The following is a 23,052-nucleotide window of genomic DNA, read 5'->3' as shown; positions in this document are numbered from 1 at the left end:
AGAACTTTCTTAGTTTTGGGTTTCTGAGCATTGTGTGTCTGCATCATAGCTTCACATAGGAAAGAACTGCCAGACAATTGCCAGAAAAATCAAATAGTAAAACTTCACAAAGGTAGAGAAGAGAAAATGATTCCTGGAAGATCAGTGACCAACTTAAAATCAGCAGAAACAGAGTTGTATCCGTATTCAGAAATTATATAGAACAAACCTTAGTACCACTATAAATAAAAAAAATCTGCAACCCTCCTAAAATGACATAATTGACATTGTGGTACTTGCACTATCTAGCTCTGAAAAATGGACAGGAAGGTGCTTCAGCCTTGGTCCAAGACAAGTTTGTGTGCTCCGACAATAGTACAACTCATAACATCTGCATCTATGAATGGCATCCAGAAGAAAGCCTTTGCTTCCCCTTTTTTTCCTTATTTCCAGATGAAACTTTTGAAAATACTTTGAGAAGAAGCCTGATGAATGTTGAGGCATGCTCTTTGGCCCAAATTAATTTTGTTTGGTTAAGATGGGGTCCACCATGCTTGGTGTGAGCGTTGTCGTGTCCACCACAGCGAATACACAGTTCTGACAGTAAAGCACAGAGGTGGGAGTGTGATGATATGAAGCTGCATGAGAACAAAGGTGTTGGTTGAGACAGCATTTACAGATAACACCATAAATGTCTATGGATTTACCAAATTACTGTTGGACAGGATGCTGTCTGCGAAAACTCAGCAAGAAAAGGAATATTCCAGTATTATGATGATCCAAAGTACACTGCCAAATGTTTTGAAAGGAAAAAAAATAACTATGACCTGGCCAAGTGTGCTCCCTGATGTGAATCCAATATAACACCTCTGGGATATTTTAAAGGGAAAAGTAGAGCGACGCACCCTCTCCGACAAAAAGCAGCTGTCTGAAAAATGACAGAACACCTCTCCAGAAATTGTGGTACACTGGTATCCTCCATGCTGAAGAGGACTGAGTCTATCATCAAAAATATTAGTGAACATGTGAAATATTGAAACAAGGTAGAAGATTTTAATCTCAGTAATGAAAGCTGCACCACCTTTTTTTGCACTGAGTTCTTACTGTGGGGCCTGTGTTTTTCTTATAGTGAACATGAACTGTTTCAAATGTTCAACCGTGTATGCAGATAAGAGAAGCCAATACAGTATATACTGACAGTTGTAACTGAAAGTAATCAACAAGAGAGAGTTTGTAATGCTTTGTACTTTAAGTTATCTAAAGCTGCTAAACAAAATCAGAATGATAGTTATATCTAGCATAAATCTAATGAAGCTTCATCTCTGACTTACTTTGGACAGAAAGCAACCGTTTTACTACTGAAGAAGAAACAAATTGTTTAGAAAAATGCTAGTATTGGCTTGAAATGTCTTTCTACCTCCAGCATCAACTTCATATCAAGTCTGCTTATGAGAAAGAACATTTACTGCCTTCTCGTTAAAGCAAGAGTAAGAAGTACACCAAGGTCCAAAATAGGCACAAGGCATATACCATATGGAACAACTAGTAGTACTATAAATTCATAAATATTTGACCATTTACTTCTGTCCATCTTTTTGAAAATCCGTTGTTGTTCTTTACCAATAATGTTTTTGTAAACTCTCTGTTTCTACTCAGGGTTGTCCTCAATACTGGCCAGAGGAGGGAATGCTGCGTTACGGTCCAGTCCAGGTGGAATGTATGTCCTGCTCGATGGACTGTGATGTTATCAGTAGACTCTTCAGAGTCTGCAACCTGACGAGGGTTAGTACACACATTTATACTGTCTTGACATGATGTAGGTTTCGTTCATTTAGCTAACAGATGCTGCTACAGTATTGCTATTTATCTGCCGTTCCAGTCTGTTCTCTAATTTTTTCAACACAAAGGTGGTTTTAGGTATATATCCTACAGTCATCACAATAATAAAATACAACCACAAACTAATAGAAACTAAATCTTCTGAGTAGAATCAGATTAATCATCCTCAGCTGCAGTTCTCAGCGCAATTCTGCATCTGCTGTTATTTTTCACAAGAATTTTATCAGTTCCTCAGAGAGTCTGCTGTTTGATCTTTCAGCCTCAGGAAGGCTACCTGATGGTTCGTCAGTTCCAGTACTTGGGTTGGGCGGGTCATAGAGAAGTCCCCGCCTCCAAGCGCTCCTTCCTCAAATTGATTCTTCAGGTCGATCAGTGGCAACGTGAGGGAGAAGAGGGCGAGGGCAGAACCATTGTACATTGCCTGTGAGTGCACACAGAACATCCAGTATCTTCTTTTTTCAAAGAGTGTGTTCATAAAAGTGATGAGTGTCACACTGTAAGCAAGAAAAGTACTCAGAGCGCGCAGTCCTCCACCAAGGTTGCTCAGTCATCTAATAATTTCCAATGGATGAATTTTTTTTTTTTAAATTTTGTGAGTCAGACTTCCTGTGTAGATTAATCATTAAACATAATTTTCTTTTGTATAAAAGAGCAAAAACATGTGTCATGATCTGTTTACGTTCATTTGCCTTACTTCACATTACACTTCCAGTGATGTGATCTTTGTGCATGTCAGCATCCCACTGTCAGTACTGAAATTATATATTACGCAGCCCTAAAATGAAATATTAAACTGTGGATTTTGTCTTGATCTGTGCTTTACTTTGTGTTTGTAGAAATGGAGGTGGACGTAGTGGAGTATTCTGTGCCAGCAGTATCGTGTGTGAGATGGCCAAGAGACAGAGTGTGGTTGATGTTTTCCACGCTGTGAAAACCTTGAGGAACAGCAAACCTAACATGGTGGATACTCCGGTGCGTTACCCTCGTTTTAAGTATTTAATCCACTAAGCCAAGGTCATCCAAACAGTTTCTGTTTTTGTTTTGTTTTTGTTTTTTTTAATTTACTTGTGTCACATTGTTGCTTGTTGTGAACTCATTTTTCACTGCATTACAAAAGTCCAGCACCTCTATGGAAACAGTATTTTCCATTTGTTTTCATATTTGTCTTTTCTTTGCTCTGTGTAAGCACAGCCTGCACTTGTAAACACTTGTAAACGTGTTAATATACACTACCGTTCAAAGGTTTGGGGTCAATTTCCTGTTTAGCATGAAAACTCACACTTTTATTCATGTGCTAACATAATTGCACAAGGGTTTTCTAATCATCAATCAGCCTTTCAACACCATTAGCTAACACAATGTAGCATTAGAACACAGGAGTGATGGTTGCTGGAAATGTTCCTCTGTACCCCTATACAGATATTTTATTAAAAATCAGCCGTTTCCAGCTAAAATAGTCTTTTACCACATTGACAATGTGTCTGGACTATATTTCTGATTCATTTAATGTTATCGTCATTGAAAAAAATGTGTTTCTTTCAAAAATAAAGACATTTCTGAGTGATCCCAAGCTTTTGAACAGCAGCATATGTATGAAATCATACAAGTAAGAGCAAAACGATGAATGTGTGGCCTTGCAGACTCTAATGTGCACTTTATGTTTGTATTTGTAAACAGGAGCAGTATAGGTTCTGCTACGACCTGGCATTGGAGTTCATCGAGTCCTCCTAAGCCAAGGATAGAATTGGAGAAGATGAAGAAGAGCTGGAGAACATCTGTTCACTTCTTGTGTGTTTGACCTTTTGCTTGGTCCCGACTCCCTTCCTGTGGTGGCCGTTCTGTAGCATCCATTTTGCATCCCTACAAATGGCGCAAGTGAATTTGGCTCCTTGTACAGTGATGTTGAACAAAGGGAAATGTTTAGACTTTGGACAGGGAGTGTAATAAAGAGGAGTTAAGCAGAGGAGGAGATGGTACTCCTGTTCCTCCTTTATTCTTATTGTACAGCTTTTGAGTGCCAGCGGGCCCCTGTATGTTTTGGGCCCCATCTAAACATTTAGCCTCTCGCCACAGCTCCCACGGACATAATGCTTTGTGCTGTTTCAGCTACAGTACTCAATGTGCACTGCAGATGTCTCCCTTCCCCTTGCAAAATGCAACCACAGCCTTTGATAAAACGCAAATTAAAATTACCATTGGCCCCACGTTACTGCTCTTGTGCTAATTTAACAGTGTTGGGCATCTCATCATGGTGATGTTTAAATATTTGCAGCTGGTACTTTTGTATAAGAACAAGAAACTCTATGACTAATTCTGTTTCTAGTCCAGATTTCTTCATCTTATTTTCTGCTCATTTCAGTGAACTCTGTGTCACAACATTACTATGTATTTTTATTATGTACTCATTAGTCACTTTGAACTCATTTTACTTCAGTTACACATGGTTGATTGTTGGATTATGGAACAGACAAAGAAAATTAACTATACATCATTCTAAGTTTGACTCTTAAATACAATAGCGTCTGAGAAAAACACTGACTATGAGACGAGACAAAATGGAAAGTTTACATTGGGAGTATTTGGCTTTTAGATTTTTTATAATAACATAAAATGGTAACTTGAAAAATGTTATGTAGGATTTTCACTAAAATGTATTTGTGTTTTCTTGTCATTGTTTATGTTTTGTGCAGTCACTGAGAGCTGCTGAGTTTATTTTTTCTGATTACTTTTATAGTATCATGTACCAGTCTACTGTAAAGAAGTGTTGAAGTCCTCTTTGTACCCCAAATTGTAAAATGGAACACGTGTTCATCCATGTGACATTAGCCTAATCATGTTTGTTTCAGGGCTGGGCCCAATGCACTTTCAATTCAGCCAATTAACAAAAGGAGCATCGTTCAAAAACATGAACAGCTTTTGGAAAGAAGAAAATCAGTTCATTTACTATTATCAACAAATGAGATTTAACATTTTTTCTGAAAGGATAAATTACAGTTTGCATTTAGGCTTTGAAGAGAATTGGAAGTGAACTGATCCCAGGCCTCATTTGTTTTGTGCACTGGTGGTCAACACTTGTTTTGATATTATTTTGTAGCTGATGTTTATTCATAAGCCAAAGACTTTATGTAAATATATCTATATGGATGAAGCACATTGTTTGTATTTATTGTTTGTTTACTTGCATTGCTTGTAAGAACAATCATTTTTCATTCCATGTTTACTCTTACCACCGGCATTTCTTAACCCACGCGTTGGGACGCAAAATGGGCTGCAAGTCTGTTTCTTCTGGAGCCTGAGAGTGTTAGTGTGATGTACTGAGCCCATATGTGGTCCCAAAGTTAGACACTACATCTGGTCAATTTGGGTCCGTGAAGAAGAGTTTAAGAATCCCTGATTGAAGCTGTATATTAAAGCATTAGAGGTAGCTTTTCAGTATTTAGGTGGAATTCTCTAGTATTGTCTTTGTTTTCACTTAATGAATCTCTGTGACGTTAATGTGGTTTATTTGTGTAAAGCCCATGGCTCTGTTCGTGGTCAGTAGAACATCAGTGCATTTATATGCACAAAGTATTTTGGATAATAGCTCCTATCCCTCTTAACATCTCAGTCGGGATAAGCTGTTTATCTTTATCCTCATATCCTGTTCACCATTATCCCTGACACACACTGACTCAGTTGTGCAAACAGGCTTAGTGGCTGGAACAAGCAGGACTGTGATACAAAAACATTTATTGTGCCTAATCATTTAACAGTATCTTTGATCGCAACCAGGGCCTTGATGAATGCGTTCTCATGGACGATCAGTGTTTTGAACACCTTTTGGACCATGATTCATTGTGTTTTATTCATTAGAGTGCTTCTTTGTAAGGTTTTATGAGCTTACCGAATACCAGATGTTTGTGCACAAACTGATTCAGAAAAAAAACTTTATTGTAAATAAAATGCCATATGTTCCATACAGTTGGAGCAAGAACAGCCCTTCTCCCGAGTATGTTTTGTAAATAGACTACCATGAGTACTCTTAATAGCTCTATTGTTAGATGAACAGTAGAGATGTAGATGATGGATGCAATGTCAGAACATTAGTTCTGTTGTAGATAAAAAAAAAGTCACAGATTGTACTCCTGGAGGGTTCAAATTCAGATATTACCAGATGGTGAATTTCACTGAATACAGAACTTTGTTTTGTTGGTGAAACATCAGCTTTCAGTTTATTTTCTCTAGATTTCTGTTCTGACCCAAAGAAGGGAAGCAAAACTCAGAGGCCATAATGTTGTAGTAGTTTAGTTGTCTTCGATGATGGTGGGATTTACCGGTTTGGCTAAACAAGCGACCGTCTCACCAGAGAGTGATGAGGATATTAACAGAAAGTGACTACAGTAAGGAAATCTGCTGAACTACGCTCTTATGGGAAAAGTTGTGAAAAAATCTGAAAATACCCATAATTCTTGTCTACTAAATCTGAAGGCCCTCAAGTGTACTGAATGAAGCTGGCCACTGGACGGCAGGTCAGTCTGAGTACAGAATTGATATTCATGGTTCATAATTATTCTTGTCTGTAATGTTTGGCTTCTTTGCTGTAATAAAAACCACTTCTTTAATAAAAGGGTTGGAAGTATTTTTTATTGGTTTGTAATTACAGAAACAGAAGGTGGAAAAGGAGGAGGAAACATTCTATCCGTAGTAGTTTGTGGTATCTTCAACTGTGCTGTTCTGCAACCTAATGATGTTCACACTATTAGTTTTAAATCTCCTACATACCCAGAGTTCACATACACACCTACCCTATGCTGGTTAGTCCTCTTTGCAAGACTGTGAGGGTGTGTAAGTGATGACAACGCATGAAAATTATTGAAAACACTGTAGGCGTGTAGCACCTTTTGTACTACTGTTCGTGGTGGGAGTATTTTTCACATTGATTGTTCGACTTATGCTTACATTCTTATAACAAATAGGAAGTGTAACCCTATTTATTCCTTCACTATAGGAAAACCTAACAACAGATGAGATGAAGTCAGCTTTAGAAAATATACCATTGCTCTGCAGGTAGATGTTGGGCTGTTATAACTGGGAGTACCAGGGCCACAAACGATGTAGTTACATCTCATTCTCTACTTTGAACCTGCTCGTGTCCTCTGTCCTTCATTCTCCTGGCCTGATCTAGAAATTGATCTTAGTGCACTGTCTTGAACAACTTGTTCCAATTCCCGTAGCCATCCAGTCGGATTTAGCAGTATGCAAGCCACCATGCTTTTCTGGCCATTCTGACCCCATTATTTAACGGAACTTAGTAGAAAACACACTCATTGGCCACTTTATTAGGTACACCTGTTTTATTGCTTAACACAAACAGCTAATCAGTCAATCACATGATCGCAACTCAACACATTTAGGCATGTAGATGTGGTCAAGACAACTTGCTGAAGTACAAACTGAGCATAAGAATGGAGAAGAAAGGGGATTTAAGTGACTTTGAATGTGGCATGGTTATTGGTGCCAGACGGGTTGGTCTGAGTATTTCAGAAATTGCTGATCTATTGGGATTTTCATGCAAAACCATAGACTGTATATAAAGATGGACGTAGCATCTGGTTCCAGAATTGAAGCCAACCCGGAAGTGTCAAAAACTTGCAATATCACGCCGTCCGCTAGGGTTGGCTCCAAAAAGCTTTTGCTCCATAGACCCCAATTCATTTTTGGAAAAACTAAAATTTGATAGACTGATTTTCTACAGCTCAGGATTTTTTCCCGTTAGTTTTCATGGTCAAAATGAGAGATCAGTTGGCCGATCTTAAAATAAATCAATACTGAATTTTAAATAAATCGTTAAAGTATGCGGAGCCAGGGGGCGTGGCTATACTTGATAGACAGCAACAGAAGCCTCTGCGGTAAAATGTGGGCGAGATAAGAGAGTCCTCAGCCAATCCTGCCCCTAGTTGCTCTCCGGTCCAGCCAGTTTGATGACGCTTTTTACGTCACTGGCTCCAAAAAATCCAAAACGGCGACCAGGAAGTAGCAAAATCCGGGCTTCATTTTCTCGGCGTTGAAACCAACGGGTGACGTCACGGTTAGTTTACGCCTGTGCAAAACCATCTCCAGGGTTTACAGAGAATGGTCAGAAAAAGAGAAAATATCCAGTGAGAGGCCACTGTGTGGACCAAAATGTTGTTGATGTGAGAGGCCAGAGGAGAATGGAATAGACCTCAAACTGGTTTCTTGAACATTACAATGAGTTCACTGTACTCCAATAGCCTCCAAAGTCACCAGATCTCAATCCAGTAGAGCACCTTTGGGATGTGGTGAAACAGGAGATTGGCATCATGGATGGACAAATCTGCAGCAACTGCATGATGCTATCATGTCAATATGGACCGATATCTCTTAGGAATGTTTCCAAAACCTTGTTGAAAGTATGCCATGAAGAATTAAGGCTGTTCTGAAGGTAAAAGGAGGTCCAACCTTTTACTAGCAAGGTGTACCTCATGAAGTGGCCAGTGAGTGTATGTCATATACGTCACAGTTTCTAAGACTGCAATGCATATGTAAGCAAGACAGCCAAAGCAATTGTGCTCTTTGTGTTTTTTAAATATGTATTTAATTTTCAGTATTCATGACCACTACACTACATCCTACCTCACTAATGTTTCTAGGATTCATCTAAAGGGATCTTTTGTGTCTTTTCACCTGAAAGGTGAATGCTCTTGGGTGGCATAATTAGCAGGCAGACTCATCTATTCAAGTTTACTAGCATGCCATAGTAGAGCTAGTGAGCCAGCAGCATGCACAGCACCATAACCCTGAGACTAATCATGATCGCTGAAGCTGGAGACCAACATTGTTTTAGGAGATTTCTTATGGGTTGCTTGTCTTTCTATTTGTTATTATATCAACCAATGAAGAGGTTACATCAGAGGATAACACTTTGTAGTAATTCCACATAAAAAAAAACCCTGCCTTTGTGCTAAAATCCCACATAAATTCTTTACTCTATGATACAGCTGCATCACTGACCACTCCTCATCCTCTTGTAAACACAAATTAAAGCACTCTGACAACAACGCTGTTTTCTTCCAAAAGTTTAATTTGCATAATTATTTACAACAGATGGTTGATAGCAGTACTTAGAAGAGGCAAAATATACTGAACGACATTGATAGAGCAGGGAAAATAATAAAATGATATAAACTGTTGAAACTATTTCAAAACTTGCATTTAGAAAAGAAAGTTTACAATTCATTTGTAGATAAACCAATCTAGAAATGAAATCCTCATCTTAAAATAATCTTACAAACACAATCTGATCTGTAGAATGCTGTAATACTGACCAGCAATGAAACACTAAATAATACATTCATTTTCACTATCCTGCATGCTATCTGAAGATCTTATAAAATAATGTTGACAAAGGAATGGACAAAGGAACGTTAAACAACAGAAACATGGTCAAGAGCGGAAAATAGTTCCATTTAAATTAGGCATATATTATATATTTATATATGTATATTTCTGTACAAATACTGAATATTTGGCATTATATTTATCCTCATTATTGATATATCTAAGATTTCAAAATAGTTTTAAGCTAACCACAAACCTTTTATGCTATCAAATTTTTCTCTTATCACTTTCCAAAACCCATAAAAGGCCTTTTGTTATTTCTACCCACAGCCACAACACAGGACAATTCTCCACCAAAGGCAAACAAAACTGTGACTGCTCTCTCCCCTCATAAAACATTAAAAAATGAAAAATAACCAAACACCCATAAACATTTTCACCCCCAAGTTATACAGCAGTACACAATGAAAAAAAAAATGCAAATGTGGACAACATGGGACTCTGGTTGAAATCTGACAGTATGTGCAATAATTACTGTGAGACAAGCAGGGGTTTGTAACTATCCTTCAGAGGCTCTGCTGAGCCATTTACACTGACGTAAGCCCATATTACAGAGTGGAACTGAAGCTACAAGGAAATACTAAAATCAACCTAAAACCAGCACGATAAAATGGTACATGTAAATCTCACTGTGGCCTGCAAAAGTTTTCATTTAACACCAGTATTTTCATGCCACTGCAATAAGTATGAAGTTAGCAGTAAGCTTAGCATGAAGACTGGAAACATGGGGATCCAGACGCCTACAGGAATGACCACTTAATGGACACTTTAAGCCTTTCTTTTTCCATGGGGGCGTAGGATCCGACAGCTTTGACTGTAACATTAACACGCAATGCATCAAAGCAACAACAAATTGTATTTATACGATTATAGATTTTCAGTCATCCAGGTTATGGTAATCTTAAGTGCTTCAGTAGAAGGCATCTGGACTTCTGTTTTGGGTTGTTGAGATGCTTCAGCTCTTTTCCAAAAGGCTTCTTCAGTTTTAACTGGCTGCTGGAGGGTCCCAGGTATTCATTCTCCCCCTCAAATTACATGGCTAATAGTCCATTTACAACCCAATGATTGTGAAAGTGCATGCTGAGGGATGAATCAAGGTGCAAATGGTGCTAATACTGACTGAGCTGTGCACATTGAGGGGGACAGAAATCTCAACAATGAAGTTTACAGAAAGTTTACACCAATATTTGCTGTTTCGCTCGCACCACCCACTGGAATATAAAGTGGAGGTTATCAGAACCTGTCAGAGCTGGGTGGAGAATGTCCTTACTAACGCCAAAGAAGGCCCGGTTGGCCATTTGAACTGGGTGAAGGAAACCATGTATGACAGGAACAGCCATCTGTAAACAGAGGAGGGGGTCTATCATACCATTTATCAGGTCCTTGTAATGCAGGCTTGAGATAGTGAGTTCTCCCTCAACCTACAGTTTCACAACCATTCACAGCGAGAAGAATGTGAGTCTTGGATTGTTAATGGACCATTCGTCAAGTGATTTGGGGCTGGCAATCTGTACCTGGGGCTCCCAACTATTCACTGAGAACTAGAGAAGCCTCCTTAATGAGAGGACTACGACATCAAGACAGCAGAATAAAAGGCTATTGTCCTTTCTGAGTTTACCCGATCAGCATTTGTGCTCTCCGAGTTTAACCAATTTGCATCAAAACTGACACAGCTCTTTTTCAGGGCCGCTCAGAGGTACCTATCCTGAAGTAGGTCTTACAGTAGCGCCTTAATGGAGCAGTTTAGAACAAAATTGAATGAAGATTCTACAGTCAATAACAACCTAAAATCTTCCTACCAGCACCTCTAAAGATCATTACATTTTGTTTGCCTACTCCATACCATGGGTACAATGTATGGTTTTAAACTTTGCTGTGTGATAGACAAGCTGTTTAACTTGTTTTTAGTTTATTTGGCTCAGCTAAGCGAACCATTTCCTGGGTGTAGATTTATATACCAGCTGCATGTCCCCAGAATTCATGCATTATGGTGCTTCTGGTTGTAGTTAGACAAAAATAAGAGTGGTCACGTTTAACTTCTCAGATCTTCTTTCTTTCAAAAAGAGGTTTCCTCAGTTATAACTGACTGGTAGGGAGTCCCACTAATTTAATCTTATTTTCAAATCACACGGGTCATGGCACACTGACAACCCAATACTCACATCATTAAAGGCATGAATGGCTATGAAACTGCTTAAAGAGAGATCTCAGAGCTGCACTGTAACTGTCTGATTAGTGGTAGTCCAGAATGTTTCACAGATATTGCTGTCCAAGACAACAGATATGAGAGAGGTGTGTAGGAACTGGAATAAGCATCTCAAAACAGAGGAAGAAGTCTCAGAGATTCTCCACAAGCAGTTTCACAACCATCCATCCATTATCTATACACCGCTTAATCCTCAGTAGGGTCACTGGGGGCTGGAGCCAATCCCAGCTGATTTAGGGTGAAGACTGGACACCCTGGACAGTTCACCAGTCTATCTCATGGCTACATATAGAGACAAACAATCACACTCACTTTCACACCTATGGACAATATAGAGCTACCAATTAACCTCAGCATGTTTTTGGACTGTGGGAGGAAGCCAGACTGCACAGGAAGAACATGTCAACTACTTTTAGATAGATCAAGGGACACAGACCGGGGATCTTCTGGCTGTAAGGCAGGGGTGTCAAACTCAGTTCCTGGAGGTCCACTATCCTGCATGTTTTAGATGTTTCCCTCTTCCAACACAGCTGATTCAAATGATCAGCTTATCATCAAGCTCAGCAGAAGCCTGATAACGAGCCTGATCATTTGAATCAGCTGTGTTGGAAGAGGGAAACATCTAAAACATGCAGGATAGTGGCCCTCCAGGAACGGATCTTGACACCCCTGCTGTAAGGTGACAGTGCTAACCACCAATCCATTGTTCAGCCCCAGTTTCACAACCACTCAAACCTTAAGTCATTTGAGCCTTGGCTCAGTTCTTGGCCATAGACAAGTGACTTGAGGGTGAGAAAAAAAAAAACGGACACATTTTTAGTTAAATTTTAAGAAGTCACTTGGATAATGGTAAAAATCCTTCAAGACTCAAAAAGAAGTCCAACTGCCTCCATACTGAAGCATTTAGGAATACCATAACCTGGATGACTGAGAATCTACAAAGACAGATCAGTGTCTCTAAATCTAAGCAACAAAGTGAAAAAGCATATTTCCTGAATGTTAAACAGTTACTTTAAGCAGCTAAGCAACCGCCTAAACAGCCCTCAGATGTGAGCAAACCAGATATCTAAAGAGCATGATGAAAAGTCCTCCTTAATATTTAAATTTGGCTTATTGCTTGAAGAGTAGATCCTCTCTCACACGGCCCAGAGTTTGCGAAAGCATGACATCAGATGTGGTCCATATTTACTTGACTGCTGTTTGGCTTGTGACAACAGGCAACACTGATGTCAGTAAAAAAGTTACATGATTTATGAGAAGAGAGAGCAAACAATAGAAAGACATCTTTGCAGTGCAACTGTATCAGAAACAAGGAGAAAAACTTTCAATGAAAATTGAATGGACTGTAAAAGACTGTAAAGATCCTCAAGACAGAGAAGGGAAATTCTCAGGCCATTCTCTTGAGGATGTCCCATGACACTGCTGTTATAGTGTGTGTGCATTTGATGTTTTTGGTGTGTGCTGATTGTCAGAATAAACAACAAAAGAGCAAATAAAAAGAAAATTTTGGAAAAGTACAAGGAGAGAAGTTGGTTGATTCAGCACCTATACAGACTTCTCTGAGGTTTCTCTTCAGGACAGCTCTTAAATGGTGTTAGTCTAAAGTATGAAACTGTGTTGCACAAAGAGTAGCAGATGTCTTGAGTAGTGACTAAGTAAGGAAAATTGACCCTGGTAAAGGAACTCTAACGTATCACATCCATGTGAATTGTTTTAGAGCATTACTGAAGGTTTGCTGACTTTCTCTTTATACTATTTTATTTTAAATCAGCTTAAAGTAAATCCTAACTAAGCACTGACGGATGAACTGAATTAGATTTGGATGACAGTGACACCACGCATTTTTGCTCTTGTAGTATATAGCACAATGAACATGGTGCTTTCAGTGCTCTGCTGTGAATGAAAAGTGATCTGCACCGGGGCCTGCAAGCTCTGCAGCCCGACAGAAGTACTGCTGCATAGTACACAGGCATGACAAAGTGTTCCTGTGGAGATTACAACGACTCCTACTACACCATGTTTGCTAAAACACTAAATTGTGAGGTAAATAGCTGTAGGTGAGCCTGCCTGTCATTGTATGAAAACACTATTGCACTTTTTGGCTGGTCAAGTTTTGTCAGTCTCCAGATTCTGTAGATGTAGGTGCCAAAATGGCAAAAACATCACGAGATTACAATATCACAACTAGGAGGAGAAAAAAAGAAAACAAACCTTTTTAAGCTTTTTTTGTAAGTGATCTTTTATACTACCGTTCAAAAGTTTGGGTTCACCCAGACAATTTTATGCTCTCATTGACAAATCACATGTGCTAACATAACTACACAAGGGCTTTTTAATCATCAGTTAGCCTTTCAACACCATTAGCTAACACAATGTAGCATTAGAACACAGGAGTGATGGTTGCAGGAAATGGGCCTATATACTCCTATGTAGATGTTCCATTAAAAATCAGCTGTTTCCAGTTAGAATAATAATTTATCATGTTGACAGTGTCTAGATTGTATTTCTGATTAATGCTATCTTCATTGGAAAAAACTACTTTTCTTTCATAATTAAGGACATTTCTAAGTGACCCCAAACCTTTGAACGGTACTGTGCATGTAACTGAGATGAATGTGACATGCACTCTGACATGTTGCATTTAACACTGTCATGTCCACTGATTTTCCACAATTCATGTTTTCAAATGGAGTCTCATCTACTGTCATAACATGAACTGATTTTGGAAAATGTAGCTGCATCACGGTGAATCGCTGCAGAATCTGAACAAAATATTTAACTAGAGGAAAAAAAATGTTAGCAAACCCTCCTTTAATATTCTCCAAACTGTGTTGTGCTGAAGTTTATTACAGTAGGACGTCTGAATCTGTCAAATATAAATTCATTTTGAACTCTGCAGTCCACCCAGCCCAGTTTCCAGCCCTTTGGAAAGGTATAATGGACAAACCTGCACTCTAAGAGGTGTTGCAGTCCTTTCACATACCGCAGCCCAAAACATTCACTCAGTCCTATGAGAATCAAACTGTAAGGCACCTGAGGATTTGTCATGTACATAGTTTCCAAACTCCTAAGCCCCTCACAGCATGGTGGGGAAAATGAGAGACAGAAAAGACACATATTTAACACTTCATGAGATGGCATATTAATGACAAGTAATGCGAAAATAGTACCATGATAACAGAATAGCCCCACATGATACCACAAAAAGATATTTGACATAATTCAGTATTTATATACCCTATCCTACTATATACCCTTATGTATACTAGTATGCCTGTAATAATGTCACTCACAACACACTATAAAAGTGTACACATGTACACCACTCACAGCACAGTGACTTTAGAGCACATTTGTGTCAGACATCTGTTCTGCTGACAGGTGAATGGTGTGAAAATAGCTCAAGTGCAATAATTTCCATTCAAGCCAGTGAATGTGAGGTCGTGAGTCTGGTTCCTGTTCGTCTTTATCACCTGGTTGTTCTTTTCACTCTCTGCCCCTTGGTTTCAAACACGCTTTTAAGGTGCTTGATCAAAGTGAAGCTAACCAAGCAGGGAAGGTAATTTTTAGATTTTATGTGTCAAACCATCCTCATCTGTTCACCTTACTGTTACTTTATAGATTTTATTTGTGCCTGCTGGTAGGGAAGTGAAGTCGATTCAAACAACCTGTGAATATCTGAACTTGTTAGCTAATGCAGGCCCTTTTTTTGTTGTTGTTTTTGTTTTTAAAGGAAAAAGCTAGACTGATGATAATGAATACCAGATCACGGGGTAGTACACTTGATGGAGTCACAGTATGCAGTCAGTGGGAAGTAGACTTGATTTGCATGATTTTCAGTCAGGTGGAAGAGCAGCTGGATCATGAAAAAAAGCCCATTAACTGTTGTCATAATTCAGAGAAATTGTCATCAGTCCCTCTGAGGGCAAAACCGACAGAGGAATCGTTGATATAAGTGAGGACTTCAATATTACAAAGCTAACAGTATTCTTCTCCCACCAAAGATGAATGAAGACGCTGATATTACCAGACTTGCAAGAGGAAATGAAGATGGCCCAACAAAGAAAACCAACAAAGCTATCTGTGACAACAAGTATGGACAATGATGAAACTTGGAATTGAAATCAGCAAGACTTTTAGAGTTCTTAGATTCTGGGGTAGTATATGTTATTGGTGAAGCTCTCGACCATGCTTTATAAACTCAAAGGAATAAATATTATGGTAAATAGTATACATTTACACTACTGTTCAAAAGTTTGGGGTCACTTAGAAATGTTCTCATTTATGAAAGAAAAGCATTTTTTTCCAATGAAGATAACATTAAATGAATCAGAAATACAGCCTAGATATTGTAAATATGGTAAATGATTATTCTAGTTGGAAACAACTGATTTTTAGTTGAATATCTACATAGGAGTACAGAGCAACATTTCCAGCAACCATCACTCCTGTGTTCTAATGCTGCATTGTGTTAGCTAATGGTGTTGAAAGGATAATTGGAGGCTAATTGATGATTAGAAAACTCTAGTGCAATAATGTTAGCACATGAATAAAAGTGTGAGTTTTCATGGAAAACATGAAATTGTGTGGATGACCCCTAACATTTGAACGGTACAGTGTATTTACTTTTAGAAAGGAATATACTAGTAGAATATTCCACCCTGTATAAAAAACTACAACAGGTATGACATCCTGTGAAAAGCGTGTTTTGAATAAATTATAATTAAAAAAAACACACTAACTGGTGGACCTCAGAGTGCCAAATTCTCACTTGAGAAGTGTCCTAATGGGTTATGCTTTACCACCAACTCACTACTCCAAATTCTAACAGAGAAAGTGGGTTATCTGTATGTGGCTACAATACAACTTTAAAAGAATAGAAATTGACCTTTACAGTACCGTTCAAAAGTTTGAGTTCACCCAGACAATTTCGTGTTTTCCTTGAAAACTCACACTTTTATTCATGTGCTAACATAATTGCACAAGGATTTTCTAATCATAATTAGTCTTTCAACACCATTAGCTAACACAATGTAGCATTAGAACACAGGAGTGATGGTTGCTGCAAATGTTCCTCTGTACCCCATGTAGATATTCCATTAAAAATCTGCCGTTTCCAGCTAGAATAGTGATTTACCACATTAACAATGTCTCGACTGTATTTCTGACTCATTTAATGTTATCTTCATTGGGGGGAAAAATGCTTTTCTTTCAAAAATATGGACATTTCTAAGTGACTCCAAACTTTTGAACAGCAGTGTACAATGAAACAGAATATATTTGAGGACTGTATTTGTAGAAAACTAGTCACCAATTTATGTACCTAAGAATAAAAATAGACTTAGAATGTGACAATATAAATGGTGTGTTTATGTTGGAGGTAAATGCTATTGATTCATCAAACTTTAAAAGTAAGCCCTTGCCACCTTGTCAGTTTCTGTAATTATACAATGTACAATTAATTTTCAAGCAAACAATCTTCCTAATCCTTTCATCTTTAGTGAGAAACATGGCCACAGAAATGTACATTAAGATAAACTGAACTACGTACACCAAATTTAGTTTAAAGGATGTGTCATATTTAGTGGTGCATGTACATGTACTTGGAAATACAAAAGAAATTGTTCAAGTTACTAATTCTGCCTGTATAATTCTCAGTGTATCAGGAAATATTGGTTGTAGTTTACATTCTGCTCATGGATCTTTTCTATCCAGTTCTATTCTTCTAAATGGGCACCACCTGCTCATATTTTCACTTTATGCAATGTAATATTTCTAGGAACCTGCATGAAGTGATCTTACTAAGACTTCAGTTTTCACATGCAATGAAACAAGAAAAATGTATTTTGAATTGAATTCATGTTTGCAAATTTCAGTATAGGCATATATTTCTCTATTTAATGTGAAAGTCAGGGATATCTTCACTTAAAAAATAGTGTAAAAATATGTGTCTCCTTTACTGTTTTTCTTTATAATTATTTTTGTGCCCAGTCTCATCTTGAAACTAAATACATTAAATAGGAAAAAGCTAAATATAGATGAGCAAAATTAAAATAATATTGAACAAAACATGTCTAATTTAGTTGGAACTGTAGCCACTGTTTACCTCCTGGGATCTTTATTTTGTGTTTTTTTGCATCTGTGGGGGCTCTACATTCAAGAGTGTTTTGGTTAAGGCCATTTGGTTAAGTTTGGCACTGATGTACACCCTTTAAAAACTTATATAGCTCAGCTCAGACAATTAAAGCCTCAGTGCAAGGAAAATAAATCCATCATAGTCCCTCAGCAAGAGCAAGTTTCACAGCCTCACACAGTCTTGACAGTACACAGACTGCTCTCCACTACTAAGTGTCATTCTAATAAACAGGAAACCAACACTGTCTTTACTGCAGCAAAATTCTAGTGGCCATATCAATAGTGGCAACAATTAGCTAGGGTTAGATTGGCAAAGGAGGATGAATGGGCATGCATTCAGGTTTTTAGGGAATATAAAAAAGGTACCATGATGTCCTCTCAGCTAGCTGTAGCAGTATGCCCCTGGCTCAGGGTGGGCATATTAGGTTTTACTTTAAGGTTGGTGGAATGTCACAGCCTGGAATCTCTCTCATCTGATTCACAGATATCTCTGACCTCTTTGCATTTCAGAAAGGAAGTTCAACCATAAAACCTTCTCCTCATTTTCATCACTGAGGGCATTGCAAAGATGATCATTTCTAAAGTCACAATCTACCGCAAGTCATTGGAGAGACAGTGGGCACCATGTTAATAAATCTCTATTTAAAAAGTCCTTGAGTGTGTGTGTGCGTGCACATAGGACTGGGTAAAGGACAACAGTTTTAGAGTAAAAAGCAGCACCATTTACTATAGTAACTGAATATTGTTAAAGTGTCATTTGCACCTGTCTTTCCTAGACTACGTGAGCAGATCAAAACAAGAACAGAAGTGTTTTCATTTTGCGCCACTTGATAAAAAGGTCAGATGCAGTGTGTTATGAGATATGGTTTGTTAGCTAAAGAATACCCCTTAATTACCAGGACAGATGCACTGTCAAATCAACCAACAACTGTTTGAACTATAAATACTAAATGTATACTGTAGATCATAATGTCGATCATATGATAGATACTGTAATTAGAATTAAAAGTGTTAGAATCACAAGGTTTTACTTATTAGAGGCAAGAATGCCATCAGAGAGAAATGAAAACAAAATGACCCGAGATGCAATTTCTATGACATATAGAGTAATATGAAATTCTGTAGTAAAGTTTCCATATCTGTCCTTGCAATTCAACTGCAACAGTATCACATGAGCTTCATAAACTACATTTCCCTTGGAAATACAAACATGAATATTATAAGGTGCAAAATGCATTGTTCAATACAGTCACCTCTCCCAGGATACACAAAACTGTCTTTTGTTAATAATTCATATTTGTTCTGCAATGGAAATGTATCCAGCAGCAAAAAATGTATTTATCTCAAAAATATTTAGTCCTACAACAGTATGATATTATAGGAATGAAAATGAGTAAATGATGGTCTAGAAGTTTTAGCCTTAATTTTTGGATCTCAGTCAGCAACACTGGTCAACAGCTGCAGCATGAATGGTTAAAGACGGAACTATGACATAGAAGAGATATAAACAGAGAGATATGGAGCATCTGTCAAACATGTTATACTACCAGTCTACTTTGACATCATAAACAGAAAATAAATAAATAAATAAATAAAACAACCTTTACATTGCTTCAGATACATCCAAATAAAACATTACTGAAAGTTTAAATGTAAATGAATTGAGTTAAAAAAAAAAACCATTTGTTTTTATAAGCTTGTCCATGTTGCTAGGGTATGTCAGCGTAAGAAACATCAGTCTTTACTGCCACTGTTCCATTACTTTGGGCGCGTCAGCTGAAGACCACCGTTGCTGCTGAGAGAAAAGTTGCACTTTGTGTTTCTCTCTGAATGTGGCTAGTGAGGGCGATGGCCACAATGAGACAAGACCAAGAAATGGTAATGAAAAAAAAATCACTAAATTTGTAGTTTGTTTGACATTTGTTCTGGGATGTATTAGCTCATTCTCATGGTACACAACCTGTTTTCCTCTCCAGTCTTAAAGCTACACCAGGCAAATTTACATGTTAGCATCTCCAGGTGGCAGAGATATGTCAATGGTTTTCATTTTGTTTCTCAAATATACACAAATCAGCTCAGTGTTAAACAGATTAGATGGCCAAAGAATACCAGAAAGACTAAAGAGAACTGCTCTGGTGTCCAGTGCTGACTGCTCTGGAAACAGTCTGGGCTTTAACCAAATTTTTAATTTAGAAAATATTGTAGAAACCTGACTGTATTAACTTTACACTGAGGGAACATCACAGCATTCTTCACTATTCTTATTTAGGCTGATTAAAAAGGATTAAATCCACTGAAATCTTTGCTTAGTGTAGCTTCAGAAGGGACGAGCCAGAGAACGGCAACAGATATAATGGTGGATGAGCAGTGACTGTAGTTGACAGTGCCAGGCGGCTGAATGTGGCGCCACAGGCTGGTGATGGACGGAGGTGGACAAGAGGAGCTGAGGATGAATCTGTGGACCTCAAAGCCGTGTCTGGGCTTCAGGGATGTAGATCTCGATGCTGTCTGCCCTCTCGGTGGCTGAGTTCTGTCTGAAAGAAGCTGCCCGTTTGGCTGCCATGAGGCGTCTGCGGGCTTCCTGCCGCTGGCGGTCCTGAAGGTCCAGAGAGCGCTCCCGCATCACACCGCCACGCCCCTTGGATGGCCGCTTTGGCAGAGGTGGTGGCCACTTCCGCTCCTTATGACACAGAACGCCAATGACATTAAACAACGGTAACGCCTGTTGTTAAAGCAATGTGTCACACAAAGACAAGTTGATTCAAGGAAAAGTACAATAAAACAGCATCTGTCCAACAACTGTTTGCAGCTAAAATGATGTTATTGCTGTGGATATGTGATCAACTATAGACTATATAGATTTGTTAAAAGCCCTTTCAGTGCAATTTTCCAGAAAAACAACTCATCAGTGTTGCTGTGATGTGAAGTGAAAACAGCATCCCGCTCCATTTACTGGAGTGTGATTTACTCCATTTGCTGCAACAGCAACATTTTTAATTCCAATGGAAATTTTATGTTGTTCTATTACTCCACCAAGGAATGTGGCAGAGTTATGTAACGATCGGCATATGTGAATCTGTCTGCGCCCAACATTACTCAAAAACAGAGTAACAGATTTGGATGACATTTTTAGGGAACGTCAGAAATGATACAAGGACCAAGTGGTTAGATTTTGGCAGTGATATGGCTTATAGTTTGGATGCAAGGATTTGTTAAAGATTTCTGTAGCATTGCTTGGAATCTAACCTAAGCTGCTATGGAAAGGACTCAGATTTACATGGCAAGCACTGTTTTCCAACAGCGGTACTGTATACACTACACCACATGTATATTGAAAGAAAACTGGCTCACTTTAAATTTTATGGAGAGATGACAGTGCATCAGAAAGTTCTGTCTTCTTATCGCTATCCTAATTTGAGTTATCATTTAAGAATTAGCAAGTAAACCTGTGTGAAACAAAGTCAGGAGCTATGCAATGGAAATGAGAAAATGGTAACCAAAGGCAAAGTAGATGTGTTTGAATGCTACGCCAGAGTACGTGATATCTTCTTTTTTTCCCATTATGTAGACTGATGGTATGAAACACTAACAACACTGTTGTTTGTATTGTCTTCCAACTACAATAGAACCCCTAAATGCTGCTGACAGGTCTACTGCCTAGATTACAAACCAGAGTCTTGTATGAATCAGATGAGTAGTGAGTAAATAAGGATAGATGCAGCTGATGATTTTAATGGTTTACAGGATGCTATTAGCTTGATGCTCCTGCCTTGTTCATGCTATGTAACCTCCCATTGGTCCCAAACCTAGAAAGGAACTTTTAAGGCTTGAAATTGATAAATCATTCAGTTGTAGTTCAAACACATTCAGATGTAGTGCCTCTATGGGTTGACTAATATAATTAAAGTAGTTTTATGGCAAATTAAGACTTAAAACATGCTGACGAACTTCTGGATCTAGAGACTGAAATAAAGTGTTGGCTGTACTGTGTGAAACAGCATCATTAATGTTTACATAGCACTTGTTGTAGAGTACAGTGCAGATAAAAGATTCAAATGTCGGTGATTTAAAAGAGCTCACTCATGAGCACATGAAAACAGGAAAGCTTTTAACTTGGATGTGAAAATATGATCATTTGGGGCTTCCCTTGGTAGCTTGTTCCATTTGTGTGCAGTATAACAGCTGAATGCTGCTTCACCATGTTTGGTTTGAACTCTGGGCTCTACTATCTGACCTGATCTCAGAGCACTACTGGTTTTATATTCCATTAACATGTCATTAATATATTCTGGACTTAAACCATTCTCTGACTTGTAGACTAGTAGCAGAACTTTAAAATCAATTCTCTGACTGACTGGGAGCTGGTGTAAAGACTTTGGAACTGGACTGATGTGTTCTGATCTTTTTGTTCTGGTCAACACTCGACTGTTTAATGCTCCTTTGGGGGAGTCCAGTCAGAAGGCCGCTACAGTAGTCGACTCTACTGGAAATGAAAGCATGAATAAGCTTCTCCTAGTTTTTTGTGGACATATGTCTCTTAACACTGGATATGTTCACTGATAGAAAGCTGTTTTGGTGACCGACTTGACATGACTACTGAAGGTCAGATCTAAGTCTATCAGCACACCAAGGTTTCAGACTTGGTCTTTGGTTTCTAAGGATAGTGACTCAAGGTATTTATTAACAACAATCCTTTTCTCTTTGTTGTCAAAAGCAATTACCTCAGTTTGTCCTGTTAACTGAAGAATTTGGTTCATCCAATTATTTACTTGCTCTAGGCAGTGACACAATGATTCTCTTGGTATTAGAGTTTGGAATTTGTTAGGAATTATTCTTTATGTAACTTCGTTCCAAAGCTGAGCAAGTATGAGAGTGTGGGAAATGGGTTGTATTCATAGTAAATAGAGTTTACCTTCTTCTCTGGGCTCTCCACTAGCTGCCACTGGTTGCTCTTGATCTGTTGCAGCTCATCAAACTTGGCAGTGACGTCATCGATGGAAAGCTGCAAAAGGTCCCAGAATCCAGCCAGGTCCTGAGATGTGGGTCTAGGCATGGCACTGGGGTCCTGAAGAGACAGCAGCATATACAAGATGGAGTTTATTTGTTGTTGTTTTTTAAAATGTGAAATGATTCCCCATCTTTCTTATGTCCAGAAGTACTTTACACTGATTACACATTTAAGCACGTTGAATAAAGACATTTCTTTGAGCTAACTGTTCTGCAGTTTGTCTAAGTATTAGGACAAACAAAGTACTTTACTTCCGTACTTTTAGCATTTAGTATTGGCTCAGTGGTGAACCTCACCATTTTGACCACTATGTGGCAGTGCAGGATCAACACTGGCTCACAACAGCATCTGATTACTTTGGGAACATTCTTCAACTGTGTTTAGCGGCCTTTTAACAGTACAGTTGGTCCAGTTGTGTTAGAACTAACAATAAATGGACATAAAAGGAAATCTTTCCAGCCACATGTATGGAGAATACAGCAAGCAT

General features: G+C 38.4%; 2 protein-coding genes across 11 annotated transcripts in view; one reads left to right on the top strand and one right to left on the bottom strand.

The window, feature by feature from the left end:
• The window catches only part of ptprk (protein tyrosine phosphatase receptor type K), a 121,551-nt gene extending 115,127 nt beyond the window's left edge, over positions 1 to 6,424 (top strand). Inside the window, 4 exon segments of the mRNA XM_022195584.2 lie at positions 1,636 to 1,761; positions 2,078 to 2,241; positions 2,655 to 2,790; positions 3,496 to 6,424. Of these exon segments, the coding sequence (XP_022051276.2) occupies positions 1,636 to 1,761; positions 2,078 to 2,241; positions 2,655 to 2,790; positions 3,496 to 3,549 (480 nt within the window). The 3' untranslated portion in view covers positions 3,550 to 6,424.
• Positions 6,425 to 8,878: 2,454 nt separating this feature from the next.
• Positions 8,879 to 23,052, bottom strand: part of LOC110952175 (disks large-associated protein 2) — a 147,801-nt gene continuing 133,627 nt past the window's right edge. For all 10 annotated transcript variants that reach the window (XM_051960760.1, XM_051960759.1, XM_051960752.1 and 7 more), the window contains 2 exons: positions 22,470 to 22,622; positions 8,879 to 20,237 (listed from right to left, as the gene is read on the bottom strand). In XM_051960760.1, the coding sequence (XP_051816720.1) occupies positions 20,022 to 20,237; positions 22,470 to 22,622 (369 nt within the window). In that variant the 3' untranslated portion in view covers positions 8,879 to 20,021. The remainder of the gene's footprint in view (positions 20,238 to 22,469; positions 22,623 to 23,052) is intronic.

Source organism: Acanthochromis polyacanthus, chromosome 16, assembly GCF_021347895.1.
Source record: "Acanthochromis polyacanthus isolate Apoly-LR-REF ecotype Palm Island chromosome 16, KAUST_Apoly_ChrSc, whole genome shotgun sequence".
Classification (NCBI taxonomy): Eukaryota; Metazoa; Chordata; class Actinopteri; family Pomacentridae; genus Acanthochromis; species Acanthochromis polyacanthus.
Note: the sequence above shows the minus strand (reverse complement) of the source record. Positions and strands in the feature narration are given on the sequence as shown.